Source organism: Dipteris shenzhenensis, chromosome 3 (assembly GCF_047967505.1).
Source record: "Dipteris shenzhenensis isolate YYH24624 ecotype China chromosome 3, Dip_SZ_1.0, whole genome shotgun sequence".
NCBI lineage: Eukaryota > Viridiplantae > Streptophyta > Polypodiopsida > Gleicheniales > Dipteridaceae > Dipteris > Dipteris shenzhenensis.
The window spans coordinates 37,726,704-37,742,932 of record NC_141598.1 but is presented as its reverse complement, the minus strand read 5'-3'; the positions used below and the strand labels follow the sequence as shown (position 1 = coordinate 37,742,932).

The 16,229-nt window shown below is 41.5% G+C and overlaps 1 protein-coding gene across 1 annotated transcript; it reads left to right on the top strand.

The window, feature by feature from the left end:
• The first annotated feature begins 1,205 nt into the window (after nt 1–1,205).
• LOC147903743 (pentatricopeptide repeat-containing protein At5g27110-like) lies at nt 1,206–6,087 on the top strand. The gene is made up of 2 exons (XM_087401020.1): nt 1,206–5,173; nt 5,215–6,087. The coding sequence occupies exons 1-2, from the start codon at nt 2,107–2,109 to the stop codon at nt 5,241–5,243; spliced, it is 3,096 nt and encodes a 1,031-aa protein (XP_087257146.1). The 5' UTR covers nt 1,206–2,106; the 3' UTR covers nt 5,244–6,087.
• The last annotated feature ends 10,142 nt before the right edge of the window (nt 6,088–16,229 follow it).

Here is a 16,229-nt window from a genome sequence, read left to right as displayed (position 1 = left end):
TGATGATCGAAGAAGTAGTTGAAACGCATCGGGGAAAGTTCGAGGTAGAATTGCAAAGTCAAATTTCCAAAAACACAAGTAACACTACTAGGCTCCAATGCACTTTTGATAGCTCCTAAACAATCTCTAGATGTATCAGTATAAAGTAGAGAATCAAGTATCAATACCCTATCCAATTGTGACATGTATTGTGACAAAATATGGCAAATAGGTAACCTAAGGGCAAGAGGAAAAGGAAGAGATAGAAAGTAACCAACAAAAAGATTTGGTCAATTAGAGCCACACGATGACACCAAACGGGGCCTATCAAGAGATATAAAAATCTTTTCAATTGGGGACACAAATTATTGCACCTACGAAAATATTTCCAAATAAGTTTGTGGCGGTACCCCTTAAAAACTCCCTCCACTACATGAAAATGTAATGCAAAGGTGTTCCCCAGTCGCATAAAATATATTTAATTAATACACTTCACAGTTCTTAAGAGATATAAAAACCTCTAAGCTGAAAATTTTAACGGTCTTTACTGACAATTTTCACGTTTTAAGCAAAATTTATAAATGAAGTGACTTGAAATTTTTAGGTTTTAAAGCCTCCTAATTTCAAATTTAAAGGTTAATTTTTAAAATTTGCCATTCAAGTGACATTAAACCTCAGTCTTTTGTAAACACTCTTTCCCATGTCAAGAGAATTCTAATTGTGATTGGGCTTGGGCAGCTAGAATAACAAGTACTTTTCAGCACTCTTGCACCAAGGCTAGGAATTCTAAGACTGGGTTCACACCACCCAACGGCCATCCTCCAAAAAATGGTGTGAAGGGTTGTCATCCTAGTTGGCCTAATAAGACAGATGGGTTGGACACTGACATAAAAGATTTGTGTTGGTCCATGGAGGATGCTTGCTCCATGGCCAACTCCTCCAATTGCTACATGATTGGCCCATTCCATCTCCTCCGGCCACCACACCAATCACACATTGGTGACATAAAGTAGCAACCTGATGACCGCCAGCAGCAGCTGGTGTGAACCACCACACGCAGCGGCCATCCTCCAATTCTATTTCCTTCTCCAATGGGCGGGAGGGTGGTCTGAACCCAAGGCTAAGAGTGGGCGGGAGGGTTGTCTGAACCCAGGGATAAGAGAGAGCAAGAGTATAATTGACGAATTTTTCCTTTTAATAGTACACCATATATGGGGTCACCAAGATAGAATCGTGAGCTGATGCCAAGGACCCGTTTTAACCGCTTGGTTTAAACCCTCTGGCAGTTGGATGGAAGTTGTTCTTGATCAGCAAAACATGAGACCGTTGGATACATTCTTATCAGTTTTCGAATGGTATTGCGAAAGTGGCACAAGGTGCTTATGCCTGCTACACTACGAACGTTCTAGGGAAGTCACCTAAATAATGAGGATTTCCTTGATCAAAACAAGAATGGGACCGATCGATACATTTTTCTCAGTGTACGAGTACAAATTGAGATGGCCCTTGGAAGGTTTTGGCGGTCGGCTGGAGCCACCGAATTTGTTGCAAGGGTCGATCGACGTAACGCGGTGGGTATTTTACACCATTTCTTTGGGCATATTCTTGGATCTTTACACAAATCTATTGACCAACATAGTGCTCAGTGCAAATTTTTTGACCTATGGGAATAAATTGGTCAAAGCTAAGAGGTTTGCGAAGGATGCTAAGATAAAGGAGCATCCAACACGGACTTCAACCCAAGTCGAAGAATAATGACCGTATCCATAAAGGAAAGGAGATTGAAAACAAATCAAAATACTTCACTTCACTAAAACGTGCTAGAACTGCATGATGCTGCATGCATAAACGTCTATACTTCTAGAAAGTGGGGGAATACCTCTCATAGTCAATGTGACAAGTGATTTATATACTAGTATTGTTTCTGCTGTTGCTTAATCTGGCAACGATAACTGCATAATGGCAATTATTAATAGTCGAACCGCCTTGGAGTACAACGTGCCACTCGATAAGACTCATCATTGGGGACACAACTTGTTAAAAGCCATATCTTTCCTTCCTGCCAATCTTCAATTTGTTTGTCTGCAAAGCATGACTGTAACGTTCTACCTGCATTGAGAGAAGTTTATGGATCCTTTGCACAAAACGTGCAAGGAGGGACACATGCTCAATGTGCTGCATGCCATGGATCAAATGGTCAAACAAGGAAGGCAAATTTCCATGGGCAGCTTGATTTGTATTCTGCAGGGATGCATCAGAAATAAGGACCTTGTAGCAGGTAGGCGAGTGTATTCCATGATCATTGAAAAGAAATTACAGTTGGACACAAAGCTGGGATGCCAACTCATCCGCATGTTCGCAAGTTGTGGAAGCTTGATTGAAGCACAGCAAGCTTTTAGCAGTTTGCACAAACAAAACGTGTACACATGGACTATGATCATTTCTGCGTATGTGCAGCATGGCCAATGTAAGCAGGCTTTGTTGCTTTATAAGCAAATGCAAATGTCTTCTCTCAAACCAAGCTCGTACACTTATGTCGCAGTCCTGAAAGCATGTGCTGATACAGCAGCTTTGCCTCATGGTAGGCTGATTCATGCTGAGATTATAAAAAAAGAGCTTCAGACAGACCTTCATGTTGGAAACACTTTAGTGGACATGTATGCAAAATGTGGCAGCCTAGAGTGCGCTTGCAATATATTTGACAATTTGCTGTTACAAGATGTAGTGTCATGGAATGCGATGATCTCAGGATATGCCAATCATGGCCATGGTTGGGAAGCCCTACAACTATTTCAAAAAATGCAACAGCATGACACAGAACCAAATGAGATCACATTTGTATGCGTACTGAAAGCATGTGCTAGCGTGCATGCTCTAAATCAGGGCAGAACGATCCATGTTCACATCAGTAAAAGAGGGCTATTGGAGTCAAATTTGTTTGTTGGAAACAGTCTGGTTGACATGTATGCCAAATGTGGTAGCCTAATAGATGCACGCAACGTGTTCAACATGTTACAAGAGAGGAACATGGTATCATGGTGCTCAATGATTGCAGCATATGTAGAACACGGGCATGGTGAAAAAGCACTTCAACTGTTTCAAAAAATGGAGGAGGGTGGTACAGAGCCAAATAAGGTCACATATGTTCGCATCCTTAAAGCATGCTCCAGCACAGCAGCCCTAGATGAGGGCAAGCTCATCCATGCTGACATAATGAAACGAGGGCTCCAGTCAGATCCTTATATTGGAAGCACCCTAATTGACATGTATGCTAAATGTGGCAGTCTAGAGGGGGCATGCAAGGTCTTCGATGATTTGCCTATACGAGTTACTGTGTCATGGAATGCAATCATTGCAGGATATGCAGGGCATGGGCAAGGGGAGAAAGCTTTTGAGCTATATGAAAAAATGCAACAGGAGGGAAAAGAGCCAAATGAGATCACATTTGTTTGTGTTCTCAAGGCATGTGCCAGCATAGGAGCACTGGGTTGGGGCAAGTTGGTCCATGCTGACATCAAGGAGAAAGGGTTTGAGTCAATCCTATCTGTTGGAAACACCCTGGTTGATATGTATGCCAAATGCAACAGCGTAAACGACGCACATGATGCCTTTGACAAGTTGCTGCAGCGGGATGTGGTTTCTTGGAATTCATTGATTGCAGGATATGTCCAAAGTGGGCATGGGAAAGACGCTCTCCAGCTCTGTAACAAGATGCAACAGGATGGGATAGAGCCTGACAAGGTAACATTTTTGTGCATTCTCAAAGCATGTGTCAGTGCAGTATCCTTAGTTCAGGGAAAAATTATCCATGCTAAGATTATTCAACAAGAACTTGAGTCAGATTTATCAGTTGGAACTGCTCTTATTGACATGTATGCCAAATGTAACAGCCTCAAAGATGCACACAAGGTATTTGACAGGTTGCCAGTTCGAAATTTGGTGTCATGGTGTGTGCTAATCGGAGGATATGGTGACTATGGGCTTGGTCAGGAGGCCCTCCAGCTCTTCTCTGAAATGGAACAGGAGGGCATTGAGCCTGACAAGGTTACATTTGTCTGCATTGTCAAAGCTTGTGCCAGTATAGCAGCCCTATATCGTGGCCGGCTAATCCATGCTGACATTGTTAAACGAGGGCTTGAGTTGGATACAATTGTTGGAAGCACACTAATTGACTTGTATATTAAGTGCAGCGGCCTAGAAGATGCATGCGTGATTTTTGATAGGCTCCTGGTACGAAATGTTGTGACATGGTCCACGATGATTACAGGTTATATTGAAAATGGACAGGCTCAAAAAGCCATCCAATTGTTTGAAACTATGCAGCAGGAAGGCATGGAGCCAAATGAGATCACCTTTGGGTGCATCCTAAATGCTTGCGCTGGCATGGCATGTCTTGAGCAGGGTAAGCAAATCCACACTATTATTGTGGAAAGTGGGCCAGAGCAGGATCTGTTTATTGAAAATTCCCTTATTGACATGTATGCCAAATGTGGCAGTCTTGAGGATGCATGTCAGGTGTTTGAGAGGTTGCCAGTACGAGATGTAGTATCTTGGAACTCATTGATTGCAGGATATGCCAACCACGGGAACTGCAAGAGAGCAGAGCAATACTTTGAGAGCATGCGAGGACAAGGAGTTGCGCCAAATCATGTGACATTTGTAAGTCTTCTCACGGCATGTAGCCATGCAGGGCTTGTACAGGAGGGCCAGCATTACTTCAGGGTGATGAATGAAGATTATGGACTTACACCAGACATCCAGCATTATATCTGTGTGATGGACCTGCTTGGTCGTGCAGCTCGTTTAGATGAGGCGGAGGACTTGGTTCTGAAGATGCCACTTCCCCCCGACTCTACAGCATGGATGGCTTTGTTAGGTTCTTGTGCTAAATTTGGTGATTCCAAACTAGGAAGACGAGCGTTTGATTTCCTTGTTAAGTCTGATTGGAGCAGAGTTGCTGGTTATGTGCTGATGTCAAACATTTATGCAGCTGATCACATGTGGGACAATGCACAGAAAGAGCACCTGATGAGAATGTGCGAGGTGCACAAACCACATTCGAGCTGGAATACATCCAACAAGAAAGGTAAACAAATGGCTTCCAGTAAATTGTCTCGCAAAGGGTTAATGATAGAGGAATGGAGGGAATGGCTGTCAGGAGTGCTAGGACACCCCAATCCTGGAGGGAATGGCTGTCAGGAGTGCTAGGACACCCCAATCCTGCGTGCCAAGCAGCAGTACTTGGAATACCTGCCAATGCTTGATGTATTCTGGTGGAGGAAGAAAAGTAAACGAGCCTGCTTAGTTCAACAACCTAAAGTTTGACTATCCTGAGATGTTCAATTCATTGGATACCATCTTGGCCAGAGGCTACTTAGTTCAGCAACCTAGATTTTTCCTATCCTCGGAATGCCACTTCATTGAATACCATCTTCGCCAAGGGCCTGCTAGTTCAACAACCTAAAATTTTGTCTATCTTCAAATGTTCACTTCAGCAAATAGCATCTTGGCCAAAGGAGATTTTGAATAGCATGAATAATTTGGAATGAGAGATTTGCAGGTATTTCTTGCCTTTCTAGAACGTTGGCCTACACTTTGATACATGAGTAAGCTCCTGTCTGCCTTGAACTTTGGATGTGAGCTCGTTCTGGGTCCAGTTTCTGTTCGTTATTACAATAATGGGGACATGGTCTTCATACTGCACTGCTCACTGAGCAAGTTTTTTAAAATGTTCATGATGGACACTGCACAGCTAATTGTTGCCGAACATGGGCTTATGGTGGGGATACCCTGTATGACAGCATCTCCAAGTTTCGGTCGTTTCTGAAGGACTCTATTGTCATATTGCAAGGATCCCATTTCCACAGGGGAGCTTTGTAGATTGCCCTCACTGTCCAGAGGCATGAATTTATGGGAGCATTTGTTAAGCTCTTGTAAATCTATCACCAAAACTGTAAGAATGTATGGGTAGTAGTAGCCTCCTGGGTCCACCTACTAATACTTATGGTTGAAAGGTGAAGCCCATGTATGAATGAAGGATAAGGGGAAAATAAGCAATAGGATTAGGACTACGGCACGGTGATGTGAATATTTCACAGTTGTATGGAAAAGAGGGGAACAGTTGCATGTACATGCCTTTTGTCATTGAAACAAGGCATTCCCCTGGCTTTTTGAAGATAGCCCATGTGTTAGGAGTTTACTCATAGTCTTCAGTTTATGTTCACCCAGACGTCCACAGTTCCCTCTCCACGTTCACAATTTGCTGTGATGTGTACATTTGGTAATGATTATGCCATGCTCACACTCTATGCCGTTAAAATTATTCCTGCATGTTCCCTAACCTTTCCAACAGACCTGCATAGCCAAAAATCCACACCTTGGATACCTACTCTCACCATACTCTTCATTCCTAATCCTCAAGATTTAGCGAGATTCCTGAAGTAATATTTCCTTACAATAATTGCTGCAACCAACAACACATCCCATGCCATCAGGTCAGCACCTTTCTCTTCTTGCACCAGTATAGCTTTACGGTTGAACTCCAATGCTGATAACCGAGCAACAATGCGAGAAGAGGAATGCGTGAAATACACAATACAGAAAGCACAGAATGAAGAGACAAAGAGACACCGATATACGTGGTTCACCCAGTATGGGCTACGTCCACAGAGAAACAAGCAAGCGAAAAGATACAAGCAGTATATATATTGCCCAAGAGACTCCGCGGGTCTTTAGAAACCCAGTATAGCTGCTTATGCTTGGGCATTGATAATAACATAAGTGTTGCTTTGCTTGCTAAATATGTGTTCCTTTTGTTTTTCTTAAAAGTTTTTGTTTACCTCTTTTTTCTTCTCTTTCATATTCTCTTTTATTTTCTGTGTAGATTTTTTATCTTTAAAATTTGTATGATTGGACTTATTCTAGTCTTACAAAGGTATATACATATTGCTCTCCTGCTATGTGAGCCACACCCTTATCTTACAATTTTTGATCACACAACTCATAAGCAACTTGTGCACCAATTTTCATGTATTTTTGGCTTCAGGAGCGTCGTTCTTGAACCCTCGCCAAGAGGGACTGCATGTCGTTAGTCCCCCTTGGAATCCCCCGGCGACGTCTTAAGAGGGGGCGTTGCCCGTTCCTACCTCCCTTCATAGAATGGGCATAAGCACGTATGGGTCCAGAGCACGGCAAAAAACAATCTCTGAAAAAAGATCAAGCTCCACATACAATAATCTCCCACTTGGAGACTGATCATAGTAACTCCACTGTCACTACACTCACTAAAATTCTTTGGATCTGGTTGTCCCTCATATTGTTCCTCATTCTTGAAGACCAATTGAAATCGAGCAAGAGCTCAACTTCTTCCGGGTTATCACCTTAGTTAACATATCTGCAAGATTCTAGCTAGTGTGTATCTTTTCCAACTTCAACTACCCATCCTCCAAAACAGATTGGATGAAATGATATTTGAGCTGTATATGTTTGGTTCTTGAATAGAAGGCTGAATTCTTTGCGAGATGAATAGAACTCTGGCTATCACTATACAAGATGCAATTTTCTTGCTTCTTCCCAAGCTCCGCTGCAACCAAATCATCTCTTTAGTAGTCTCTGTAACTGCAACATATTTTGCTTCTATTGTAGACAGTGCAACAACCTTTTGCAACTTTGAAACCCAGCTTACTACTACTGTTCCACCTACAGTGAAAACATACACAGTAGTACTCCTTCCTTTATCACCTACCATATTTGAATCAACATATCCTTGTAAAGAAATGTTTGAACCTCTAAAACCCTCCATCTTCTTCCTTCACCCTGTAAACCCTTTTATTTTGCAATGCTATTTTTCCCATAATCCCAAGTTTGGTTTTGTAGAGCAAAGAGTCCATTTCCTCTTCCATGTCTCGCTCCCACTCCTTTTTGGATTCTACTTGCATTGCTTCTTCATGCAATTCTGGTTCACCATAATCAGTTAATAAAACATAATTGAAAGAAGGAGAAAGTTGCTCAGGTGGTCTACTTATCCTCGTAGACCTTCTAAGTGCACCTGGAGAAATTTGAAGTTCATGCTGCTTTTGCTACTACACATTCTCATTTTCTGCAACCTATGGAATTTCATCTCCTGTGATTTCATCAAGGGTTGTGTTGTGTATTCTGTGTATGCATTTTCTTTCTTCCTTTTCTGCAAATGATCTTTATACATAATAATATCATTGAATACAACATCTTTGCTCCTAATGATTTTGTTACTTTGATAATCCCACAAATGGTAGCCAAACTCACTACCTCCATATCCAATAAAGATGCACTTCTTGGATTTTGCCCCAAGCTTTGTTCTCAATTGCTTATTAACATGGACAAATGCTTCACAACCAAATGTCCATGCCTCTTCTAGAATGCCACCATCTAAGGAACTTGAAGGTGGCCTATTTATCAAGTAAACAGTTGTATTCACTGCTTTAGCCCAAAGTTGTAAAGTCCCTGCATGCCTTCCTCAAATTTCTTGCAAATGTGATTGTGTAGCCTTCATCATCCAATTATCCTGCTGAAATTAAGTTTCTTTTAAAATCAAGAACATGGTTTACCTCCTTCGGCAACCATTGGTTTCCATTCTGTAACTTTATCAACACCTTGCCCTTTCCAACAACCTTCATCGCTTCATCATCACCTAAATGAATAACTCCAAAATCACTTTGAACATAGTCTTGAAAATATTTCCTATGAGGTGTAGCATGAAATAAAGCCCTTGAGTCCACTACCCATGTATCAGTGATAGTATCCAATGAAATAATTAAGGAATCTTGCAACACACTACCTACTACATTTGCTTCCTACATATTCTCTTATTGTCCATCTCCTTCCTTTTTCTTTCATGACCAACAAGACACTCCCATGCTTCGAATTATTTCAGTTGGGAACAGCTTGCAACTAATTCCTCCTCAATCTATTGAAGTTATAGACCTGCGAGAGCTATGAGAGACAAGACCTTGAGCTATTTCTCTCCGTCCCTATCCTTTTTTGTGCCGAGACCTTGAGCTTGCTAGAGCTATGAGGGACGAGACCTGCAGCAGCTGTGAGAGAGGCTAGAGTCGTGAGAGATGAGAGGTACGAGAGCTATCACGTTCCAATGAGAAGTGAGTAGGCAGTTACAACTGAAGGACTGGTTTCATCATGTTTTACAAGTGTCAGTCCAACTGGACATTTGAAACATGCAAGGTATCCAATCTGTTACATTATGTAAATCCCACCTCTAAGCACTCTCGCAAATGTGCTAAGAGAGTGCTTATTTAGCACATGCTTTTAAGCCCAAAGTTCATACTACCCAAACATGAATACACCCAAAAGACCCTAATCAAGTCCATAATATTGAGACATTAATGAAGAGTGAAATAACCAATAGTGTGAAGATTTAAATTTATGTGATTCCTGGAGTCATCTATGGGGGTTGTACCTAGGAGATTTTGTCATACTGCTCAAGACTTTCATGAGTTTTATGGCCTCAGCATTACTAGAGTAAAAACCCCCGAAGGTTAATAGATGTGGACCTTCTTGAATGGGAGTGGCTCACTGTTTCAATGAGCCAAGAAAGGCTTATAGAATAAAGTCCAAAAGCATTCGTGACCCCAACCTTCTACAAGAAGCTAATGATTTGTATTTTTTGGTCTACAACATTGAGCAACAGGGCAAGCTTCAACGTAAAATCGATCGATTTCAAAAAAAGCTGAGTCTTTCTACTAACCCCTTCGAAGCCACAGTAGTGGTTGAAGATATGCGAGGTTCCCCCAAGATCAAGAAGTTTCCATCATCGACCAAGTTCTCAAGTGCTTGTGGCACATTGTCTGTAACATACACAATGGACAAGGTGGAAAACTCTCATAAAATGTTGCATGCTGTGAAGTTGAGACTTGACAAGGTAAGCCTAGATGTTGACATGGCCATCAATGTACTAGACAAGTCTAAGAAGGACATGTTAACACGAAAGAATTCGATGCTGTGTGTATGTTTGCATGTTGACATCCATACCACCAGTTTTGCTTTGCAATCTTGTATTTAGAAGAATCACATTATAGGTCGGTTGGCTGCTCAGGAAAAATCCTCGCTATAGTAAAATCTATGGTATTGGGGTCATCAACTGGTATGTATGCCTCACTCCTTGTTTTACTCTGTTGTTAAGAATTATACAATAAGCTTTCACAGCTGACTTTGCATGTCTGCTTTGGGACTGCATTTGTCACTGCATGACCACTTTGTTGCTTTGACTCTGCCTGAGACTGCTATAGCACCGCTTTCTACCTACATTGTGGCATGCCATTGCATTGTGCCTACTTTGTATGTGCTTTGTGACTCACCAGTGTGTGGAATGTGACTACTTTGTCAATGCTTGGGCACTTCTACTTTTTCAATGCTTTAGTACTGCTTTCATTTGTGACTGCTTTGTTTGTACTTTGCATGTGCTTTGGCACTGCATGCTTTGTCAATGCTTGATCATGACGACTCTACATGAGACTGATATAGCACTACTTTCCACCTACTTTGTGACATGCCATTGCATTGTTCGTGCTTTATATGTGCTCTATGATTCCCTAGTGTGTGGAATGTGACTGCTTTGTTTGTTCTTTGCATGTGCTTTGGCACTGCTTTGTCAATGATTTGTCAATGCTTTGGCACTGTTTGTGAATGCTTTAGCACTACTTTCTTTTTGTGACTGCTTTGCTTGTGCTTTAGATGTGCTTTCACACTACTTTGTTAAATCTTTGTCAATGCTTCGGCACTACATTCACAATGCTTTGGCACTTCATGCACAATGCTTTAGCATTACTTTGTCAATGCTTTGGCACTTCATGCACAATGCTTTGGCACTGCATTCACATGCTTTTGGCACTTTTTGTGTTTGCTTTGTTTGTGCTTTACATGTGCTTTGAAAGCTCTCTAGATGTGCTTTGTAATTTCTTTGGGAGTGCTTTGCATGTGTTTTGGCAGTGCTTTGTGACTACATTGTTATTGCATGGTTCTATATTTGACTACTTTATCACTTCTTTCTACTTGCTTTGTGATATGCCCCTGCATTGTGATTGCTTTACCTACTTTATTTATGCTTTATGACTCATTTTCATGTGCTTTGTGTCTGGTCTCTCATCTGTGTTTTTTGTAGATGCTTAAATATCCATTTGAAAATTTACATGTTTCTTTAGATGTAGTCTTTGTCTCGATAATTCGTAGGCTAGGTCATCTGACAAGCCTAGAAGACATGGACCTATGCACACATTTATTGCTTAACCTTCACCTCCAGGTAGCACACAACATGAGAAGAATGACAAACTAAGCCCATGGTGTGGGCTCCTTGGATCAAATGCAATCATCCATGATAATTTACAGGTGGGGTCATTAGACAAGCTTGGAAGACATGCACCTGCACATATGTTTAGTGATGGACCTGCAACTGTGTTGGATAGCACACCACAAGACGAGACCATCAAGCTAAGCCTAGGGCCTACACTCCAACCTACAGAAGAGAAAGTAATTCACGTGGAAGATGAAGCAAAGATGGTCCAGAGGGGTAGATTGTTGGATACTGGTGGTTAAAGGGACGTTCAAAGAACCGTCATACATAGAACATTAAAGAGGAGGCGAGTGCATCAAGTGCACAACTGCCTAACACCAGGGGGAAAAGGCTTGAAACCCCAAGTGACATTGAAAGGTTGCGAACCCTGTAGCAAAGCAAGAGGTAAGTATGGCATCTACCCATGGGCCACGAGCTTGCAAGAGACTGTAACCTGTACATTAGAAGTGTGGGTTGTACCCTTATGTAATGAATGGCATATTACAAAAATTTTGGTTTTACCCTCATGTAAGAAGTTGTGATAGCCAACCCACTATATTTTGGAATCTCTAATTGCCATGTATGTTCTCCATGTTCTGTTTGAACTTCTTGAGAGAGTGCCTTGTACTGGCATATGCATTAAAAATATTTGATCAGCATAGGCTTGCATCTTTGAAAATTTTATGTTGTATCTTTTAAAAATATTTGATCCTTATGAACAAGAACATAATCATGTCTTGGTTTGTTTAGGTGACAAATTTACACTAATCACATATGTAAAAGGTCCTTTATAACTTCGGCATAATATGAGTGCTGCACAAGCCTATGGTTCTTCTCTAGATCAAAGAAGGAGGGCGCACATGGTTTATGAAGCGAAGCTCACAGTAGATTCTCATAGTGGTGATATTTCCATACCACTCTTGAAGAGTAGTTATGCACTACCTCCCCCTCCACTTGACTACTACTACATCCCCGAGATCAAGAACGTGGACTGTTGCACTCTTATTCTTGACATGAATGGTGTGTTGGTTCATCCACACAATCATAAAAAAGAGTTCTAGCCACAATGGCATGTTTATGCACGGTAGGTACGAGACTTCAGCACAAGACCTGATCTCGATGTCACATTTCTTGTTCTAGAGGATGCAAAGTGTTTTTTGCATTGGGCAACTCGATGGTTTGATATGTATATATTGAGATCACAATGTATGCACAACCTAAGAAGGCATTTTGAACTATGCTTTCTTGGCTTGGAGTCTCTTATCTTAGGGTGGATGGATCATGCATATTGTGACCCTGTACATTTCACCCTTTTGGATGGGAAGCCTATGTTTTGTATTTCTAGGTGAAATACCCTTTGTACGATGAGTCATGTATGTACTTATTGATGATAGCTTTTACAAGTGTACATGAAATATGTCTGGGGCATTCAACATACTTCCAAATATGACAATAGTACTTGCACACATGCACTGCAATTTTTTTATTAGACACTTGGCACCATGGTTATGGCAGTGGTTACTATCATAGGATCGTTCGACTGTAGTTTTCTCATGGAGCCTATTTTGGGGCTTGGTCAGACTAGGAAAGCCTGCAAGTCACATAAATTCTTGTTGTACATCCAGAATGGGTGCAAGTTGACGAGATGGTTGATCTTGAGAGGCCCTGGACATATGTCAGACCCCAAAACCTTGGCAGGGTGTAGTACCTTGGCACTAAATGTATTGTCATGTATGAATTGTTAACTAAATGATGCTATCTGTGTACTTTGAGAATCGATTTAGAAAGTAGTCTCAAAGCATGCTCAAAGCAGTTGATCATGACTCCAAACAATAAAAAAGCAATCTGAAAACATTCTCAATGCAGTTCATTATGGATCCAATCAGCCACAAAGTAGTTTATCATGGCTCCAGCCACAAAGCATTTTCAAATGAGCCTCAAAGAGTCTCAAATCAGTTTATCATGGTTCCAACCACAAAGCATTCTCAAAGAAATCTCAAACAACCTCAATTTATCATGGCTCGAGCCACAAAGCATTTTGAAAGCACTCTCAGACAATCCCAAAAGTAGGTTTAGTTGGTCTTTGGGGGAGTCTATGTGGCCCCCAACTTGGGGGGGTCCACATGACCCTGAGTAGTTCCAAAGCAGTGAAAAAACATCAAGAATTAGTAGCATTATTGCATGTGATCTTCATTATGGCCCCTAGTACCCACACATCATTTTCAAAGCAGTCAAAAAAGACATTTGTAAAAACAACGGCTTCCTCCCCCATAGAATCGAAAAAATTATTCATGACTACATTGCCTCAAACTCCTTTCCACATCTTAAACTAAATTTGCACACACTTCTTTCCCTTTTCAGGTAAACAATAGGTCATCATACTCGATGATGACCTACTGCCTCACCTTGCGTGATGTACTCTACTGGGCAAAGGTGGCTACACACACACACACACTTCCTATCCCTTTCCCCCTTTACTTTCACTTTTCCCTATTTCCCCTTCCCCCCCCCCCCCCAACCTCCTCTCCCCTTCTTCATTTAACATTTTCCTAATATTTCACCTAATTTTTTTAACCTCCTTTTCCTAACTACATTTTATTCTAACTCTCTAGAATGGAGGCTCTCTTTGTCTCTTGTATGACACCACTCTTGCCAAAATAGCCATTTCCCCACTTTTATTTAATGCTCCATCCCACTTTTATTTAATGGTCCATCTACCACCACACACACACACACATACCTCTTTCACCTCTTTTCTCTAGTCTGTTTCACTCATCTACCTAGAGTACAAGATCAAAATCATATTTTTCTAGTACACATGTCATCGATCCATTGACTCAATCTACTCTACCAATCACATAATTTCTCTTAGTATTCTATGGCACCACATTTCTCAACACCCCCAAGCGACTTTACACTTAAACTTATAATGACATTCCAAAAGGCAGGACCTTAGTGGTATCCCTACCTTATTTTAGGATGCATACAAGGTTCGCACCTACTAAATCAAGTCTATTATGCATAACATTGATTTTAGGTAGTCTTTTATGATTGTCTCATGGAATGTAAGAGGATGTTGCAGCAAGTCTAAACAGATAGGTTGTGTGTCCACCATTCAGAAAGTGAAACCAAGTATTGTTCTTCTACAAGAGATGAAGTGTGGCTATGAAGATTACTGGTGGTTTGCATTCAAACAAATGGGATATCAGGTGTTCATGGTGAATGCGTGGTCCAGGGCAAAGGTGGCTCAACAGTGCCAACCCTAAAGTCTTTGATTCCTCATGAGGTTTGTAGAGATAAGGGTGGTTTGTTCATCGGAATAGTGGTCTCCTTGGAAGGTTTTGAGTTTAGGGTGGCTAGTGTGTATGCCCCTCATTCATCCCAAGAGAGAGGAATTGCTGGTGTTCCTTGAGTGCTTGTGTTGAGGAGGCTCCGTGGATTCTAAGTGGGGATTGGAATTGCATTGAGAATTTAGGTGATAGATCGCATGGGGGAGCCCCTGATTATTGGCGCTAAACGTGACTCATGGGAGGAGTTTTGCATGGATAGAGGAGTAATTGAGGCAAAGGAATTAGATCCAGAGGGGTTCTTTGAGTTCACTTGGAATAACCAAAAAAGGGGGGGTGAATTTAGAGTAGGCAAAGTAGATCAGTTCTATTGAAGGATGGAGGATGTGGGGCCCTCTCAATGGGGGTTGTGTAGCAATTACTACTCTCATGTCCTAATTGGTTTGGTGCTTCTTAGTGCCAGGTATGGTTGCAAGATCCAAAGACAACCCATTCAAATTTAACAAGAAGATGCTTAATTCCAAGCCATTCAACCGCTCCATTAGGAAATGTGGGTGGGAAACGACCTCAGAGATAAGTGATCCGTGCTTATGGTGGGATGGAGTGATCAAGAAGATGGTCCTAGTCACAAAGGAGGTTGATGTGAACTTTTGGGTGGATCATAAGGGGCAGATTTAGTCGGCTATGATGGCATATGTAGCCTTGAGAGCCACCATTGCAGAGGCTTCAAAGGATCCTATCCTTGTATCTTTATTGGTGGAGCCGATTTTGGCTATGCAAGAGAGTGAGATTCTTGGAGTCGAGCAGGCTCGAATCAAGAGCCGGCAAATATGGTTGGCAGTTGGTGACTGCTCATTAAAGACATTCTTCTTGTCAATAAAGAAAAACCATCAGAGAGATCTAACAGACTGGTTTAGGATGCCCAAGGTACCATCTCTACAGGGTTCTGGCATATAGATGCATTTCATAACGAGTTGAGTGTGATTGTGTGAGAGCAGGATAAAGAGTGGCAGCCAAATCTAGCCAGGGTTCTTGATGGCATTTCACCAAGGGTGTCATACTATCAAAGATCCCTACTAGCTAAATCTTTTAGCAAGGAGGAGATGGAAAACGCCTTAAATGCACTAGCAAATGATAAAGCCCCAAATCCAAATGGACTTAATGCCAATTTTTTAAGAGATTTTTGGGATGTGTTGGGACATGATCTAGTCAACATGGCTAATGATGCAGTTAAGAAAGGAACCCTCTCCAAAGATGTAAACTTAGGCCTGATGAAACTATTCCCAAAAAAGCAGAGTAGGATCAAGGTTGGTGATGACTGGAGGCCCATAACCACGCTTAACACCTCCTATGAAATCATTGCAAAGTCCCTCGCAATCCGAATCAGAGAACTTTGTAGCTCCATTGTGGACATGGAACAGAATGGCTTTATGAACAGAATGTCTTTGTGAGAGCCAAATTTTTTTGAAAATGTGCTGAAAGTGGTGCTGACCTTGGACCATGCTTGTACCATAGGGCAACGAATATTAATGTTTGGCCTAGATCTTGATAAGGCATACAATAGGGTCATATAGGACTATATATTAACAGTTTTGGAATGCTTGGGGCTTGGTCCAGAATTCCTCAACAAAGTCAAGTGTCTG